The sequence below is a fragment of the Trachemys scripta genome, chromosome 10 (genome assembly GCF_013100865.1).
Source record: "Trachemys scripta elegans isolate TJP31775 chromosome 10, CAS_Tse_1.0, whole genome shotgun sequence".
In the NCBI taxonomy this organism is placed as follows: Eukaryota; Metazoa; Chordata; order Testudines; family Emydidae; genus Trachemys; species Trachemys scripta.
Window position 1 is genome coordinate 16,392,761 of NC_048307.1, and position 17,875 is coordinate 16,410,635.

Consider the following 17,875-nt stretch of genomic DNA (forward strand, 5'->3'; position numbering starts at 1 on the left):
TTTGCTACACTCATTGATGTGAATCTGATTTTGTTGGATGAAATTCAGAAACAAACCCATCCCACAATGTTATTTCAGTCTGTTCTGATTCATTTCTGTAATGTTCTGCCCCCTGTCCCTGTGTGTCATAGGTTTTCACCCCACATGTTCCCAGCAGCAAATGGCTTTTTACATACTTGGCACCAGCTGTGGGGCATTTCCCAGCTAAAATTACTGAGGAATAACTGTCTTTATGGACTAGAGCCAGAGAGAGTAGGAAGGAATCAGGCTATCCAAGCCAGTTTCATTATCCTGAGAAATGCCCTGTCTGTTACTACTATAATAGCCCTTCAGGAGCCGGGAAGGGAGGAACGATAATGCAGGGTTGAGGAGGAGAACTTGGTTGGGCAAAGGGAGGATGAAGTGGGGCTTGAGGACTGAACCTTCTGCTAATCCTGCCTTCCCCGGCCTCTGATTCCACTTATTTGCCTCCACACCTCTAACTCTTCAGTCCTCTGAATAGCAAGACATAAGTTTGAAGAGCCACGAAGGCACACGGGGTGGGGGGAGGAGAGAACATCCCAGGGCATGAAGAACTCCTTCCCTCCTGCATGGGGCATAAATATTCCCAAGAGGCAAAAAACAAGCCAAAATTAAATTCCCAGACGAAAAGCTCTCAAGATAGTTACTGATCTGCACCCTGAGCTGTATGTTAAGAGTTAACTACACTGCAAGAATGTAGTAATGATTGGGAAAACATGGATTAGCAGCCCAGGAAATGTAGAATTAAAGTAAACGGAAGAGACTCAAATGTTTGAAAGCAGGAAAATGCCCAATTAAATTAAAATTAAATTAAATCCAAATAACCTTCACTCTGCCCCTGTAGTGAGGCTCTGGGAAAAAAGAACTGTGGTTTTGTTTTTTCCCCTCTATAAGCAACAATTTAATTTCAGCAGGAAGCACAGACACTAGAATGTTTTCCATAATTCAGAGTAAACGCCAGCCATTGTACAGCCCTGCAGTCACTGCAGAAATATAATGAACCAGGTGATGGGCCATATTGTGTTCAGCTACTGTGCATTTTGTAAAGGGAAGGTGGGGAGAAGGCAAAAGGTCTCTTCCCCTCCTCCCTTCTCCCCCAGGATGTAGCAACCCAGTGCAATGACAAGCCCTGGGCTGCTTGAGTGCAAGGATGGCATGAGGCTTGCACCTACTGTGCCGCTAGTCTCTCCGGAAGGGGTGGGAGAGCAGGGCCAGACCATCCACCAGTCCTAGCCAGGTGCTGGAAATAGTGCACGCTGCATCCTAACACAGGATGGTGTGGTGGCCAAGCTCCCTCTGTATTCAAGAGACATTGTCCTGGGATGACCCTGGTGCAGGGTAGTGATTTAAAAATGCAATTGAGCATTTATAATTCGCTTGCCAATCTCCATTATACCCCGTTACAAATTCACATACAATTTAAGAACTGCCATGCTTCGTCCTGACTTCACAAAGTAATCTTCATGTCGGATCTCACTCCTTAAAAGCTGTTATTTTTATTGATGTCAGTGGTTGAATCTTAAATACAAGACACTTCCCATACATCCCTATTGATCGTACATGCTGAATCAGCTAGGCTTGTGGCATCAGGAAGAGTGTAAGTGACTATCAAGCACACAGTTTCATTCACAGTTGCATACACGAGACACGTCTGTCCTGCAGTTCGTGATAATATGCACCACACTTTGACAGTGTGTTATGAAACTTCATCGTAGGATCTCAAGTAGGCCGGCTTGGAAAGCTTCCTCAGCTTTTCTTGGTTTCGAAATGCACGACCACGTTGTGGGGCGAGACCCAGAGGAGGCAGATGAATCTACACACACAAAAATAAAGCTAAAAGTTCTTGTGCAGGCTGATAAACTGAACCCCCACTCAGAGATCAGGAGACATTCTGATAGCGGGACCCTTGCAATGTTTTCACTCACACTTGGAAACCATTTCCTCCCATGTTGGAGAGAATAGATACCTACCCACCAGGGTTACTTACTTATATTTCTATCAGAAGAGCCTATTTCCCAGTTGATTACAATTACATTTAACTTGCAAGCCCTACGTGTTTATTGTATACATAGGGCCTTACCAAATTCACAGTCTATTTTGGTCAATTTCATGGTCATATGATTTTAAAAAATCATAAATTTCATTATTTCAGCTATTTAAATCTGAAATTTCACAGTGTTGTAATTGTGGGGATCCTGACCCAAAAAGGAGTTGTTGCGGGGGTTGCAAAGTTATTGTAAGAGGGGTTGTGGTACTGCTACCCTTCCTTCTGCGCTGCTGCTGGCGGCGGCACTGCCTTCAGAGCTGGGCACCTGCTGCAGGCCAGGAGCCCAAGTCTGAAGGCAGAGCTACCACCAGAAGCAGCGTAGAAGTAAGGATGGCATGGTATGGTATTGCCATCCTTACTTCTGCATTGCTGCCTGCAGAGTTGGGCCCTCAGTCAGCAGCCACCACTCTCTGACCCCCCCAGCTCTGAAGACAGAGCTGCCGCCAGCAGCGTAGAAGTAAGGGTGGTATGGTATGGTATTGCTGGCAGGGTGCTCCCTTCAGAGCTGGGTGCTTGGCCAACAGCTGTCGTTCAGTGGCCACCCAGCTCTGAAGGCAGTGCAGAAGTAAGAGTGGCAATACCACAACCCCCATAAAATAACCTTGCGATCCCCCTGCAATTCGCTTTTGGGTCAGGACTCCCAATCTGAGAAGTGCTGGTCTTCCTCATGAAATCTATATAGTATAGGGTAAAAGCACACACAAGACCAGGTTTCACAGGGAGGGGAGACTCTATTTCACTGTCTATGATGCGTTTTTCATGGCTGAGAATTTGGTAGGACCCTATGTATACAATAGCTGTGTACCCAACCCAGTCCTTTAAATTACAGCCTTTTGTAGCATTGTGTTTTATAGTTTAACATCAAACTATAATGATACATCATTTGCTGAAATAGTATTGAATAGGATATTCCAGTAAAATGGTTTTACAGGATCCAGACTTACAGTTTTATCAGAAGAGTTGGGACCAAAGTATAAGATCACAAACCAACAGAGAAGGAAGTAAGATATACCATAAATTCCTGAGTAAAAACAATAAAGGTGGCTATGTTTTGTTACTAACCACGTAGCAAGCAACAAACCAACCCCAAGCGCTACATACTCAAAGTCTACTTACTGCCTTATTGCTGATACGGTCTATAGTGATAATATGCACCATATGAAAAGCTCAATTAGTCACTGAGTCTACAAACAGAGAAATGGGTGACAAGCTTTTAGTTTTGAAAGTCTTTGTACCTCATAGGTAAGTATAAAATTGTTAATGGGAACCATAGAGCTAATCCCCGTCCCCATATTGATTGGAAGAGGTAGGTCTAAATAGCCAGACATTCTTGTCTCAGAGGATGAAAGATTTAAAGATAGCTATTAAAATGCAAATATTAGTAAAATCACTCAGTGAAGCAGCAATATTCTTAAAATTTAAACACACTCTAAAGATCCACTAATCTATATGTATCAGCTTTTCTAGTGCTGGATCCTGCAAGGTGTTTGATCCCCTAGAGAATATAAATTTCAAAACCCTCCCAAGGTTCAGCTAAAAAGGGTTATATTAGGATCTGCTTGAAAGGAGAGAGACCTATGTAGGTGAAATGTAATGAATAGGAATAGAGGGGAAGTCTCTATGGATGACAAAGGAAAGAAGGAAGGCCAGCACACCTGAAATAAATGAAACAGCATTGGACAGGGAAACAAAACACAGGACTCTGCTACAACGCCTATGTTTAAACAAGTCAACAAGCAACCTCCATGTTTAAAGAAGTCACTTTCATTAATGAATCATTTCCAGAACAGTGGGAGGAGGAGTGGAAAAGGACCCACAGATACACCCCCCCACACTTCCCCAAAACCAGACTTGATCTAATATAACTAGGATTCACAGTGTAGGCTACAAAAACAAACAAACAAAAACCCTATGATGATGATTATGCATTTGCTCAAAAGTTGACAGGCCAACTATTTCTAATCTCTCATCTGGAAACAATTTGAACCACTAGATCTGTTAGACAGACAAGATGGGTGAGGTAATATCTTTTATTGGACCAACTTCTGTTAGTGAGAGAGAAAAGCTTTTGAACCACACAGAGCTCTTCCACCGGTCTAGGAAAGGTACTGTGAGGGTCACAAGGTGGAACAGATTGTTTAGTGCACATTCTAAGGGACCACTCAAGGCAGAATGGCCCGTTAACACCTCTGCAGTCATAAAACAAAAGGAGATTAGTGGATTACTGATTGTTGTAATAAGCCATAAATCCAGTGTCTCTATTCAGTCCACGATTTTTAGTGTCTAGCAGAGTTATGAATGTAACCTCCCAGGCTTGTCTTTTCCTTGCATTTAGTTGTGATACTCAGAGTACCTTTCCCAGACATGTAGACGAGCCCTCTGTGGTTCTAATAAAATATATTACCTCACCCACCTTGTCTCTCTAATGTCCTGGGGCTGACATGGCTACAACTACACTGCACACACTAGATTTGTTGTCATTACCAGCTTTATGAACACTCATCTGGAAGTTAAAATTGCCTTAACTAAAACACCCACTGCTTGCTGAATAAGGGACTAAATACACACTGGTGTAGACATTGTGTCTGGATTCACACTCACAGGTCTTGGGTAGGGAATGTGATAGTGAAGTCCGACTTCTACTCTTGCCTTGCATTCTTCTATACACTGTTTAATCAGCTCTGGATCTGTTAGCTAAGGGAAAGTGCAGAAATTAGTACTTGTTAATTCAGGTGTAAATGATGCACATCTACATGATTTACTTTTTTGTTTTGTTTTATTTTATTTTTAAAAGTAGGACAGGGATTTCCTTGTCCCTAGCAACATAGCTAGAATGATTCTCCAGTTCATTGCCATGTCATACCATTCCCAGAGATCATGGGACAATCCCAACAATTTGGGAAAGCCAGTGCGTGCATTGACTTATCTTCATGTCCAGAGAAGTCATTAAAGGTAAAATTCCACTCAGATCCATCCAGCAGTTTAACTCATACTGTTGAGAGCTAGGAGCCTTGAGGAAGAGCAAGCTATCAGAGCTTAGATTTATTGTGAGGATCTGAGGAGATTTTTACTCTAACACGTTAATTAAGTATCATCTGTAGAAAGAAGAGGCACATGTAAATTAATACACTTATGGAAAGAACACTAGTGGTCAAAAATAAATTGAGCCATTTACATATATCTATACAGGAGCTGGAGAAAAATATAAAACATTTAGGCCATGGCCTGCCATCATTCCATGAGTACAACTTCATCTGAAGTCAATAAAGGTGTTGTGTAAAAAGTTCAATAGTAAACAAGATCTAGAAAGTGAATGCAAGTGGTATCAATTCCCACATAAAAATGGGACTCTAATATGTTGAAGGCAAAAAAGCATCATTGCTAACCATTGAAGTCCGCATGTTTGTGCGCTCTGTGCAAGGAAGGAGAGCTTTTAAATTCTAAATACTGTATTGCTTAAAAACTTTGTGCACACTTTCTATAGAAAAAAAACCTTTTAAAGAAAGTGCCAAAAATTACTGTATTATCAGCAAAATCAGCAGGTGAAGGAGCTACAGAATTCTACATGCTATCAAAGCAGTTCAGAAAGCTAGACAAAAGCATCAGTAAAGATCCAAAACTGCTTCAGACAACAATTCCACAGGCAGTATATTTGCAGCTAACTTTTTTCCTCCTCCTTGGCAATTTCTTATAAGGTCTCTAGATTCTTCTAACCTCCTAAAGTAACTAATGAAGAAAACTAGAGGGATTCAAAATTTCTTCTTTGGGGAGGTTTAAATTACATTATATCCAGATAAGGAGTTGAAGATCTTGCATGATGAAATTCAACAAAGACGAGTGCAAAGTATTACACTTAGGAAGGCAAAATCAAATGCACAGCTACAAAATGGGGAATACTGGCTATGCAGCAGTACTGCAAAAGAGGATCTGGGTGTTTATAGAAGATCACAAATTGTATATAAGCCAACAGTGCAAAAAAGGCTAATATCATTCTGGGTTGTATTAACTGGAGTGCCATATGTAAGACATAGGAGGTAATTGTTCTACTTGGCACTGGTGTGACCTCCGATGGAGTACGGTGTTGAGTTTTGGGTACCACACTTTAGGAAAGATGTGGACAAACTGGAGCGTCCAGAGGAGAGTTACAGAAAGGTTAAAAGGTTTAGAAATCCTCATCTACAAGGAAAGGTTAAAAAAACCTGGGTATGTTCAGTCTTGATAGAAGACTGGGGTGGAGGGACCTGATAACTCTCTTCAAATATGTTAGGGGCTGTTATAAAGAGGACAGTGAACTGACCTGACCTGCATGTCCACTAAAGGACAAGAAGTAACTGGCTTAATCTACAACAAGAGGGATTTAGGTTAGATATCAGGAACCATTTTCTAACTATATAGATAGTTAAGTAGTGGAATAGATTATCAAGGGAGTTGTGGAATCCCCATCACTGGAGGCTTTTAAGAACAGGTTAGACAAACACCTGACAGGGATGGTCTAGGTGTGCATCTAGTCCTGCAGGGGGCTTGACTAGATGACTTCTGAAGGTCCTTGTGATGAACATTGACACTGCATGCAATATCTAGGGGACCATATTGTATTAAGTTGTTAGGGGGAAGGTTACCACAGCTCCTCCAAGAAATAAAAATGGGGGTGGGAGGATTAAGGTGCATCACTCGGGCTGTAAATACCTCCAGATGTACCACCCTTGGGGAGGCTTGCACATACTGGTTCAGACTGGGTTTTCAGAGACCAACAGACAAAGAAAGGCCTTTTTGTATAAAAAGGCTGAGTATAAATTGTCACTGGGCCTTCTTTTGATTCAGTAAGTGGACAGAACCCTGTGTCAAGGGGGGTTCCCAACCTTTACCGAAGGGTTGGAAGGACTTATCAGGACCCCATAAGACTGATGGGTGACCTCTGGTAAGCTTTTAGCATGTGTATAGGAGCTTGGTTTTTATATGTTCTCTCTGCTGAGAGAGCTGACTGCTGGGAGCCTGAAACCTTTTAACTGGGTGTCCTTAAGGACAACCAGGGCAGGGGTCAAAGGTGCAGTTAACCCTGAATCTGTAACAGTCCTTACAGCCCTACATTTCTATAAATTTCCAAACTGGAGACAATTTTGGGAACTCAACTCTCTCGTGAATGTTTTTCCAACCACTGAAACAAAACAGGGTGCAAAGAATGAATCACGAATTAACTCTGAAAGCCAGAGATGCACTTACATCTTTGTTTTTTTGGAATAAGGTTTTGGCTTCATTTATAATGTACTGTTTCTCTTTAATAGTGTCTTCCATCTGTCCTGATGCAGACTGCCATTTTTTGGCTATTCTGAATATCCTGCGGTAAAGGCCAAGAACTTCTTGTCGTGCAACTGGTGTCATCTTAAGAACAAAACAGAAAAGAAACCTATGCGTAAACATTTGGGTTTATAAAAGGCCACCAAACATATGTACATTTTTCACACAATCTTTAATTAGTTTTACAAATATTTCCTCTCTGAGATCTGCTGAGTAATGTGAAATGAAGTGGAATAGCTGTAAACAATGGTTACCTGCCAACCCCTGGGAACATTCACACTCTATATAAGAAAGGAAAAATGCCTACTCTCTAAGGTCCCAATCCAGCAGCGCATTTAAACATGTATTTAAGCCTATCCCTATTCAGCAAAGAGCTTAAGCACATGCTTAACTCTCATTGACATCAACAGGATTTATACATGTGCTTAAAGTTAAGCACTTGCCTAAATGCTTTGCTAAATCAGGGTTTTGGATCCAGGACACCTGGGTTCTATTCTTGCGTCTTCCTTTGGACAAGTCACTTAAACTCTCATCCAAGTCCTCTCTGTAAAATGGGTATAATAATGCTTACCCACCTTTGCAAAGCATCTTGAGACTACACATGGAAAAAGTATTGATATTGTGGAAGGCAAGATGTTTCTCATGTTCATAACACCATTTCTGATGATGTATTACAGTGTGGCAATAATTAAAGATAACAGAGGTAGCATGGCGTGAGCACTGGACTAAAAGCTAGAAACGTCTGTGTTTTAATCCTGGCTCTCCCACGGCTCCCTCTGTGAACTCTGACAAGTCAATTATGACCTGATTTTCAAATGGCTAAGCAGCCATGCTGCCCACTGAACTGAGCAGAATGTGCAGATGTTCAGGACTGTTAGAAATCAGGGCTGAATTCCTAGCCCCGCTGAGGTCAATGGGAGTTTTGCCATTGACTTGAACAGGGCCAACATTTCACCCCAAGCCATTAACCTCCCTGAGCCAAATCCACTGCTGATCAGATCTGCAGTAATAAGACTGCAGTTTCAGGAATTCCAAACCCCTGAGTTGCAAAACTGTCAAAGACACTTCACTGTCCACAAATGTAAAATGCTGCAACACTACGAAATTAGTATGTGAAAGCAAAGGCTTCTGATGCATACATGGAAAAACCACTATCAGTGGGGAGACATTAACTGTTAGCATCTCGGGATACATTTGACCACCAGGTAGCTCTAGTTTCTGTGACTGACTCTACCCTGAAGTCAGAGACCTACACTCTGGTGAGTATGTTCCCAGCATGTGTGACAATGACTGGTATTTTGGAGAGCATGAGGATATTCTGAATTACTTTCACTTGTCCATGAGATCTGAAGTAGTTGAGCTCTCCACATGAATGTTAGCTACACTGTCAACTAGCCTTTATCAACAATTTTCCAGTACAGCCAAATTGTGCCCTCAAACACGCACTTACTGAGCACTCTCTCACTGAAATCAATGGGAGCTGCACACATTAATCAGAAGGCCGAATTTCACCCTCGGATACTGTTGCCCAGTGCTTTCTTTTTATGCTAACAATTTCTGTGAACTAAAGACTAACTTTTTTGTTTCATGACTCGTCGGGGAGTCTCAGGAATACAGACATAATGCAGTCTTTCTAATGTTCTTGCTCTTACTAGATACTACTACTTTTTATGTATTTATTTATTTATTTGGAAGGAACAGATGTAAAATGTTTAACTAGTCATTCTCTCTTTGGTTAGAGAGAAAAATGATTCTTTGTGCATAACTAAAAGTTTTTCATATAAGGTCTCACTAAATGTGTTTATGCGGATTCTAGAAAACAAACATCCGCAAGAACACAGAGAATATAGGCCTCCATTCTGCAAACACTTGCATACATGCTTAGCTTTATGCACATAAATAGTTCCATTTCAGTTAATGGAAGCACTGACGGTGTCCCTAGCCTCTGTTTGCCAGAAGCTGGAAATGGGCAACAGGGGATGAATCACTTGATTACCTGTTCTGTTCATTCCCTCTGGAGCACCTGGCACTGGCCACGGTCAGAAGACAGGATACTGGGCTAGATGGACCTTTGGTCTGACCCAGTATGGCCGTTCTTATACTGTAGTTTGTATTAGTTTACATAGAACATGAAAAGACCAGTTACCCATAGTGCATTAAGGCAATCCAGAGCCATAGGCTCATCCCAGATGGGAGCCCCTGTGTTGTGGCCCCATGGCCTCATCTCTGCTTGTACGTAGCTGCAGGGGGCACCCATGCAAGAGCTATTGTCAGGCTGTGGAGGCCTATCATTGTAATAGATACACTCGGATCAGGTTGTCAGAGGTTATCTTTGTTACATAAAGGCTAGAAACGTACTTTTTGGGAGGGAAGGAGAGGGAGGAGGGGCGGTGGGGGGAGGCAGGGAGGAGGAGGGAGAAGTTGTCTAATTTCATCATGTGACTCCAGAAGCTGGGACGTAGGCATGTACGTTTAGTAGATATGCTATAATCTGGCCCTGCCAGCTATTTTTTTTGCACATTGTACACTTGGGAGTGTACTCCCAAGTTTGGAAATCTCTTAGCTGTTTACAAACCAATTCTTCTTCCCACTGATTCTTTTTTCATGTAACAAACATTGAATTTTTTCTCCTTTCTGTTTCCCATGGAGTTGGAGTTAACACTGTTCTACTGATTTCCTTGTTTATGCATTGTTGGAGTAGAAGTAGGCTGCGTGTTGACATATGCAATGAATCAGGCAGAGGAAGGTAGTAATATGGGTGTCCTGTAAAAGTCACTGGCCAGATTTTAAAAAATGGTCATTAACCAGCAGCTCCCACTATTCATCTTAAGCAACAGCTTCTAACAGTAACAGCCAGATTGTACCCAGCTCCTGCAGAGATGCACAAAAGAGGAAGTAGATACTATACTAAGGGTATGTCTTCACTACCCGCCGTATCGGCGGGTAGCAATCGATTTATCCGGGATCGATATATCACGTCTCGTTAAGACACGATATATCGATCCCCGAATGCACTCACCATCGACTCTGGAACTCCACTGGAGCGAGTGGCGGTAGCGCAGTTGACGGAGGAGCCGCGGCCGTCGATCTCGCGCCGTGCGGACCCTAGGTAATTCGATCTTAGATACTTCGACTTCCGCTACGCTAGTCACGTAGCTGAAGTTGGGTATCTTAGATCAATTTCTCCTCCCCCCCACACTGAGTGTAGACCAGCCCAAGGAAGCCCTCCCACTTCCCAGAGCAATTATAAGAACAAATACACCAAAATCCAAACTATGGCTGGATTCTGATTTGAGAAACACCAATGTAAATCTGAAGTAACTCCATGATGTCAAGAGTTAAAGTGAATTTACACCACTGTAAATCATCCCAGAATCTAGTCTCAAATGTAAGAGGGTCCAACACTTATGAAAGTCTCTTAATGATGGGTGTAATTTGGTCAAAAACTAAGAGGGAGTGGTCAAGTAATGTAACTTGCACTGATGTAGCATTCAGTGGATGTGCAAAGTATATTTGTTATACACTGAGTGGATAGAGAGAAATACCAGGAATACCACTAACAGGAGAGTGTAATATAATTGTTTGTAGTGTTGTTATAACCATGTTGATTCCAGGATATTAGAGAGGCAAGGTGGGTGAGGTAATATCTTTTATTGGACCAACTTCTGTTGGTAAAAGAGACAAGCTTTCCAGCTACACATAGCTGAACATGAGCTTGTCTCTTTTACCAACAGAAGTTGGTCCAATAAAAGGTCATGTAACTGCTTACTCTGACTAGGTGGGTGAGGTAAGGGGACCCTACCTTATCTTACACTTCCTGTTTGTTAGTTGCTACTTAACTGCTACTTGTCTCCTTGGTATGTAAGTCAGAAGTGTTTTGCACACCCACTGTATGCCAAGTGGAAGGAGGTAACACCACTGTACCACTAACACACCTTTTGGGATAGTTACAACCACTGTTTAACTTACACACCATTTATTTCTTTGCAGAATGTGGCCTATAAAGGTTAACTACGGGCATGTGTTTTCAAAGTTTTTGGCCCCTTATTGTTTTGGCTGAACTTTATAATAGCAATACAAATCTCAGGTGGTGTTCACAAAAAAAGAACCAGGAAAAGGTCAAAGGTGTGTATATATGTATGTATATAAAAATCACTAGTGAAATGTTGAGTTGCAGGCCAGACCTGATCTGATTCTGTGTTGTTGTGTCTTTGGAGATGCACCAAATGTGTCAGCCTGCAGTTTCAAGAAAGTGTTTGTTGGGTGCTGTGACTAGCAGTTTTGAAAACAATCTTGTAAGACAGAGATATTGGGCCATATCATGCCTTTGATCAGTATGCAAACTTCCATTGTTATCAGCGGGCAGATCAGGGGCATGAGACGGTCCATTGTATCCAAAACTGCAACTCCCATCTGTGTGTGTGTGTGTGTGTGTGTGTGTGTGTGTGTGTACACACTACTTACTGTATTTTTCACTCCATGCATCTGATGAAGTGGGTTTTAGCCCACGAAAGCTTATGCCCAAATAAATTCGTTAGTCTCTAAGGTGCCACAAGGACTCCTCATTGTTTTTGCCGATACAGACTAACACCGCTACCTCTCTGAAACCAAAACTGCAAAGAAACCTTGAGTAGTTAATGAATTACTGGATGCTGAAAATGTAAACTTTTTTGTTGACAATTAAAACAAATAATCTTGTAGATCTTAAAACCTAAGAATATATCTTTCAAAAACAAATACAGATTCCTTTGAGGGTTTAGTACAGTTGACCCTAAGGTCCAACATTAAATAACATAGTGAAACCTTCAGTGTTTTGCCATGTGTAGAATGCCATGGAATTTAGATGATGTGTTTTACATAAATACATGTAAAAACCCTGTCTTTGTATTGCCCCTATTGCATAGAGCCTGAGCCACACTAGGGGCTAGGGAAGAGGTGCAGTGATGAGCGAGGCCTCTCAAATGCAAGCAGCCAAATTACAAAGGCCTCCTGGGTAACATGCTTGGAGGGAGAAGATGCTCTGCATCTTCCTACTCCCCACAATGCACCTGTGTTAAGACAGCCATAATTTAGCTGTAAATCTGTTTACTTCTGTCCATCCTTATCAAGTCAAAGATCATCCACTGACTTTAAGTATCAACTCTATTAGCATGTACCTAGGATTTTAAGAAAGGAAAGGTGTTAAGTAGTATTTTAATAAGAGGAAATAGAAACTTTAATAATGGATCTCTTCTTCTACATCCTTTTTAACCTGGATGCTCATTAATATTGCACAAACACTTGATTTGATGCTGACACTATATTTATTTGGGGGAAAAATATAACTCTATAGGAAACAGTTTAAACAGCAGCTTTGATATTGTCAAATATAATGTTTACATTTAAGAGCAGCATAGCTTCTCTTTCACATCATCAGCTATTTGACTGTTTGCTACTGGCAAGGAGTTCTGAATATGATAAATTATTTGATAGTCTATTGGATCAAAATTGATCAGATGTCTATAATGGAAATAAATAATTTATTTCAACAACCTATACAACATTGTTTCTATCCAGGTTGAATGTGACGGCTTCTTGTACCATTGTATTTTTAATACCACTCTCGGGCTATTGTTCATTTAAAAAATGCAAGAACTGTGTATCAAGCTTTTTATTTTAGAGCTCGGTGATAACACTTAGCTAAGTGGCAACCCACAATTTCTCTCCAGCTGGTAGATGTGACATGCAATCATTCACTCCATTTCACAGCTATCCATGGTAACTAAGTCACTAAAACAAATTAATCCCTGGTGTAAGCATATTGAAGTAAAGCCCCTGGATTTACACAAGGGTCGAATTGGGCTCATAATTTCCAAAAGGGACAACAGCTGTAACAGTTAGCTCCTGTGAGTCTGTGAGAAGAGAAGAGATCAAGGATTCTTGGGACGACTGAGAAGATGGCATTCCCCAATAATATTAAAATCTCAAAATCCAGCATTCACTTCCTATCTTTCTTCTCATAAAAATCAAACTGATTTAGGTTCTCCCATCTAATCTTTTGCATTACAAACATTGTAGAATAGCTACACTGTACGTGGCTGCATCAGCTGGGTAAAAACAATGCATTCAGCTGGCAACTCAGCTGGGTTTTCACCTTTGAAAGGTCTCACTCCTTCAATTTTTTTTGTTTTCAGCCAGTCTCCAAATTTATAGCAAAATTCAAAGCCACCAAGTTCTGCCTAGTGCTGGGTGAAAGCCAAACAAAACCAGAGGTCTAAATCCACCCCTAGTGTAACCCCATTGACTTTATCAATGGTCCCTGTTGACTTCAGTGGGGTTACTCTAAGGATGAATTTGACCCAAAAGTTTCTCATTGTTTTCATCTACAATAATAAATTTGTGTACTTTTTTGTGAAAATGACCTACGTGACCAGTTTGTAATGAAAACTGGAACACGGGAAGTTTTGCCTGGTTTTGAATTCTGTTTTAGAAGTTTCAGCTTTAAAACAGATGTGACCCAAGTGTTACTCAACACTTCTGAGTCACTCAGACTCTCTGCACTTGGAACTCCCATTGACTTTAGTGGGAATTCTAAAAGGGGAAGTGAAGAGGGGCCACATGCGGTATTGAGCCCTTTGAGATCAAACTGTGGTTGCTTTAAACTTTCACTAAGTATTGAATAATCCCTTGACCAGAAAGCATAAGGAACACTGAAAGCAAGAAGAATGCAACTCAAATAGTAAATCAATGGCCTAGATTTTAAAACTGGCTTTCTATATAAATTCACCCAAATGGAAAGAATCAAGAATTGATTCTCCACAACATGTAGCAGTAGCCACACTATAATATAGCACTGATGCAGCACTACATGTGAATAAATGGAAAAGATCTAGTCCAGGACTAATCCTACAAATAATTTTGAGTTTGACAATTCAGAATTGTTGATGGTTTGTCCAGTCTAAGTAGCACATGTGGATCCTGCATCCTACCCTGTATTTTCTAATAAAAGTGAAACACTGAAGAGAAAAATCCTTATTCAGGCTATTATAGGGGAAGGAATTTTATTGCTTCAAATATTTTTAAACCTCTCCTGACACTGAAAACATACAGTGGTCATAAGCAGTCAAGGGCAATATCAATTTAACTTTGCTACCAATTCAAAAATGGCATGGGCTTGTTTTCTTGGCTTTTAACTTTCCACACCCCCTCCTAGTTTGTTTGGTTCTTAATAGTTATCACAATCAGAGAAGAGAGTTTTAATGCTATGTGGCAAATTTATCCCAGGGAATAAAATCTTAAGTATCCTTGTATGACCTTACTTATATAATAGAGGCATATAAAATATGAGAATGTGAACATGAAGTAAAGTATAGATTGATGCACCTTATTCGCTTCTTGGCTCTAAGCCGAAGGCAACTGAATGCATGAAGAGAAATAAGTAGATTTCCTAACACTGGAACAGTTTCCAAACATAAGAATAGGTATAAATATTAATGCCATAGAGCAGGGGTAGGCAACCTATGGCATGCGTGCCGAAGGCGGCACGCAAGCTGATTTTCAGTAGCACTCACACTGCCCAGGCCCTGGCCACCGGTCCAGGGGGATCTGCATTTTAATTTAATTGTAAATGAAGCTTCTTAAACATTTTAAAAACCTTATTTACTTTACATACAACAATAGTTATATATTATAGACTCATAGAAAGAGACCTTCTCAAAACGTTAATGTATTACTGGCACGCAAAACCTTAAATTAGAATGAATAAATGAACACTCGGCACATCACTTCTGAAAGGTTGCTGACCCCTGCCATAGAGTAATGATTCTGACTTTTTTTATTCTGTGGCTCATTTAATAAGTGAGCTTCTTTCATGCACTATCTCCCCTCTTGTTCCCCCAGTGCTTGGTTCTCAAAATGTTTCCAGGATGTGCTCTGCAGACTACTGTTGGCTCATGGGCCACAATAAGAGAACCACAGCACTAGAGAGTGTTTTAAAAGCTTAAATATATGCATTCAGTTTTAATGTTTCCAAAAAAAAAAAAAAGTCCTCACTTTCATTTATACTGAACTCTTCAGAGCTGGCCCACGAAATAGTTCTTGGGACCCGCAGTGGAAGTAGGACTTCAAGTGGGTGTAATTTTATCCACGCGGGGAGGTTGCAAGAACCTCTGTTTCTAGGGAATCGGGAATCTGCTAGCCTTATGGTCCCCAACCTGGAGAAAACAGGAAAAGGAGGCCCTGCACAGGGACCCTCCACCAGTGCAAGCAGCAAGGTCCACAGGGCCGAACCATGAGCCCCTGGGCTCAGGGCAAGATGAGGAATCCCCATTTTTAAGTTTGCAGGAAGCTGATTCTTGGATGCTTCTCTATGATGGGAGTCTCTCTAGGCACCAGGAGTACCCATTACCCTGTCTGCACGGAGACCCGTAGGCAGGTGAGGGCCTACTTTTCTATGACAGGAGGTAATTTGATTAGGGTTGCCAACTTTGGTTGGATGAATTCCTGGAGACTTCCTCACATGACATCTTTAATTTAAAATCAATCTTTAATTCCTGGAGGACAATCCTGGAGGGTTGGCAACCCTACATTTGAATGAGTAGCATTGGACCTGGTGCACATGGGCACAGCACTGCTTGGAGTTGGCCTGGCCCAAGTTCTGCCAGGACTGAGGGGAAGTCGGGCCAAAGTGGCCACCCTGGGAAGCTGCCCAGCTTGGCTGGAGCTAGAGAGGCCACTGGGCGCAGGAGAGCGTGGGGGCCTTTACAGCAGGGGCTCTCAACCTTTTACTTTCTGAGTAAACTAAGTGATTGGGCAACAAAATGGCAAATGAAATTTAATGTGGATAAATGTAAAGTAATTCACATTGGAAAAAATAACCCCAACTATACATACAATATGATGGGGGGGCTAATTTAGCTACAAGTCAGGAAAAAATCTTGGAGTCATTGTGGATAGTTCTCTGAAGATGTCCACGCAGTGTGCAGAGGCGGTCAAAAAAGCAAACAGGATGTTAGGCATCATTAAAAAGAGGATAGAGAATATATTATTGCCTTTATATAAATTGATGGTATGCCCACATCTCGAATACTGCGTACAGATGTGGTCTCCTCATCTCAAAAAAGATATACTGGCACTAGAAAAGGTTCAGAGAAGGGCAACTAAAATGATTAGGGGTTTGGAACGGGTTCCATATGAGGAAAGATTAAAGAGGCTAGGACTCTTCAGCTTGGAAAAGAGGAGACTAAGGGGGGATATGATAGAGGTATATAAAATCATGAGTGATGTGGAGAAAGTGGATAAGGAAAAGTTATTTACTTATTCCCATAATACAAGAACTAGGGGGTCACCAAATGAAATTAATAGGCCGCAGGTTTAAAACAAATACAAGGAAGTTCTTCATGCAGTGCAGTCACAACTTGTGGAACTCCTTACCTGAGGAGGTTGGGAAGGCTAGGACTATAACAGAGTTTAAAAGAGAACTGGATAAATTCATGGTGGTTAAGTCCATTAATGGCTATTAGCCAGGATGGGTAAGGAATGGTGTCCCTAGCCTCTGTCTGTCAGAGGATGGAGATGGATGGCAGGAGAGAGATCACTTGATCATTGCCTGTTAGGTCCACTCCCTCTGGGGCACCTGGCATTGGCCACTGTCGGTAGACAGGATACTGGGCTAGATGGACCTTTGGTCTGACCCGGTACGGCTGTTCTTATGTTATGGTATGAGCCCCCCTCCCCCCAACATGCTATAAACGCTCTGTGGCCCAGCTGTGCCACAACAACTGGTTTTCTGCATAAAAAGGCCTGGGCCGGCATTGGGGTAAGAAGCAGGGCAATTGCCTGGGCCCCCACAAAGCTAAGTTGCTCAGGCTTTGGCTTCAGCCGCGGGTGGCAGGGCTCAGGGACCCGGGCTTCAGCTTCATGGGGTGGGGCGTCAGCTTTCTGCCCTGAGCCCCAGCGAGGCTAACGCTGCCCGGCTTGGCGCCCCCCTGAAGCCTGCTGGCGGCCCCTCAGGGGGTCCCGGCCGCCTGGCTAAGCAGCACCGCTTTACCCGCCCCAGCAGGGCCAGAGCGGGCCCTTTCGGTGACACTAGCAAAGAGGCAGCGCCCACCGTCCCCCAGCCCCCTTCTGCTCTGCGCCAGTCCCTCCCCCAGGCCGCAGGGAGCCGTTCCCGGGTCCCGCTCAGCACCCCACTGGTTACTCCCCTAGGCGCCTTCAGGCTGGACTGTACCAATGTAAGAGGCTGGGGGGAAGTTGGCAACACCAGTTCACAAAATACCGGTTTAGGCCTTCTCTTCATCCCAGCATCGGTCTCTTTCCCCTCTATCGTCCCTTCATTATTTACCTTCAGGACCAAACGCCCTATAGCCCTCCTCCTCCTCACAATTCCCCCCTTCCTCACGCAATGGTTCGCTCCAGCATAGAGTTCCCCACTCACCGCGGCCGGGAGTGGAGTAGGTTTCTTGCCCTCTCTTTCCCTCACTGTACGTGCAGCGTCGGGACGCTCTGCTGCGTGTTGCCGCCGCACGCAGCCAG

General features: G+C 42.4%; 1 protein-coding gene across 3 annotated transcripts; it reads right to left on the minus strand.

Annotated features, from left to right (window-relative positions):
- Positions 1 to 1,494: 1,494 nt before the first annotated feature.
- On the minus strand, positions 1,495 to 17,875 carry LYRM1 (LYR motif containing 1). Of its 3 annotated transcripts, none has more exons than XM_034783510.1 (4): positions 17,778 to 17,875; positions 7,289 to 7,447; positions 4,670 to 4,762; positions 1,495 to 1,834 (listed from the first exon to the last, which is right to left on the minus strand). In XM_034783510.1, exons 2-4 carry the CDS (start codon positions 7,445 to 7,447, stop codon positions 1,718 to 1,720), a joined length of 369 nt encoding a protein of 122 aa, XP_034639401.1. In that variant the 5' UTR covers positions 17,778 to 17,875; the 3' UTR covers positions 1,495 to 1,717. The 3 variants fall into 3 exon arrangements, with proteins under 3 accessions (XP_034639401.1, XP_034639404.1, XP_034639400.1); XM_034783513.1 differs by having other exon boundaries at positions 17,685 to 17,831; XM_034783509.1 differs by lacking the exon at positions 17,778 to 17,875 and adding an exon at positions 17,619 to 17,688.

Bases quoted from the DNA above. Each gene is read 5' to 3' on its own strand.
- LYRM1 (XM_034783509.1), bottom strand. From the start codon at position 17,639: ATGAAGAGAAGGCCTAAACCG. The intron at 4,763-7,288 runs GTAAGTGCATCT...ACTTTCCCTTAG, and splicing joins TATTCCAAAAAAACAAAGAT to CTAACAGATCCAGAGCTGAT. The intron at 1,835-4,669 runs GTGAGTGTGAAT...TTGTGTGTGTAG, and splicing joins ACATTCCCTACCCAAGACCT to ATTCATCTGCCTCCTCTGGG.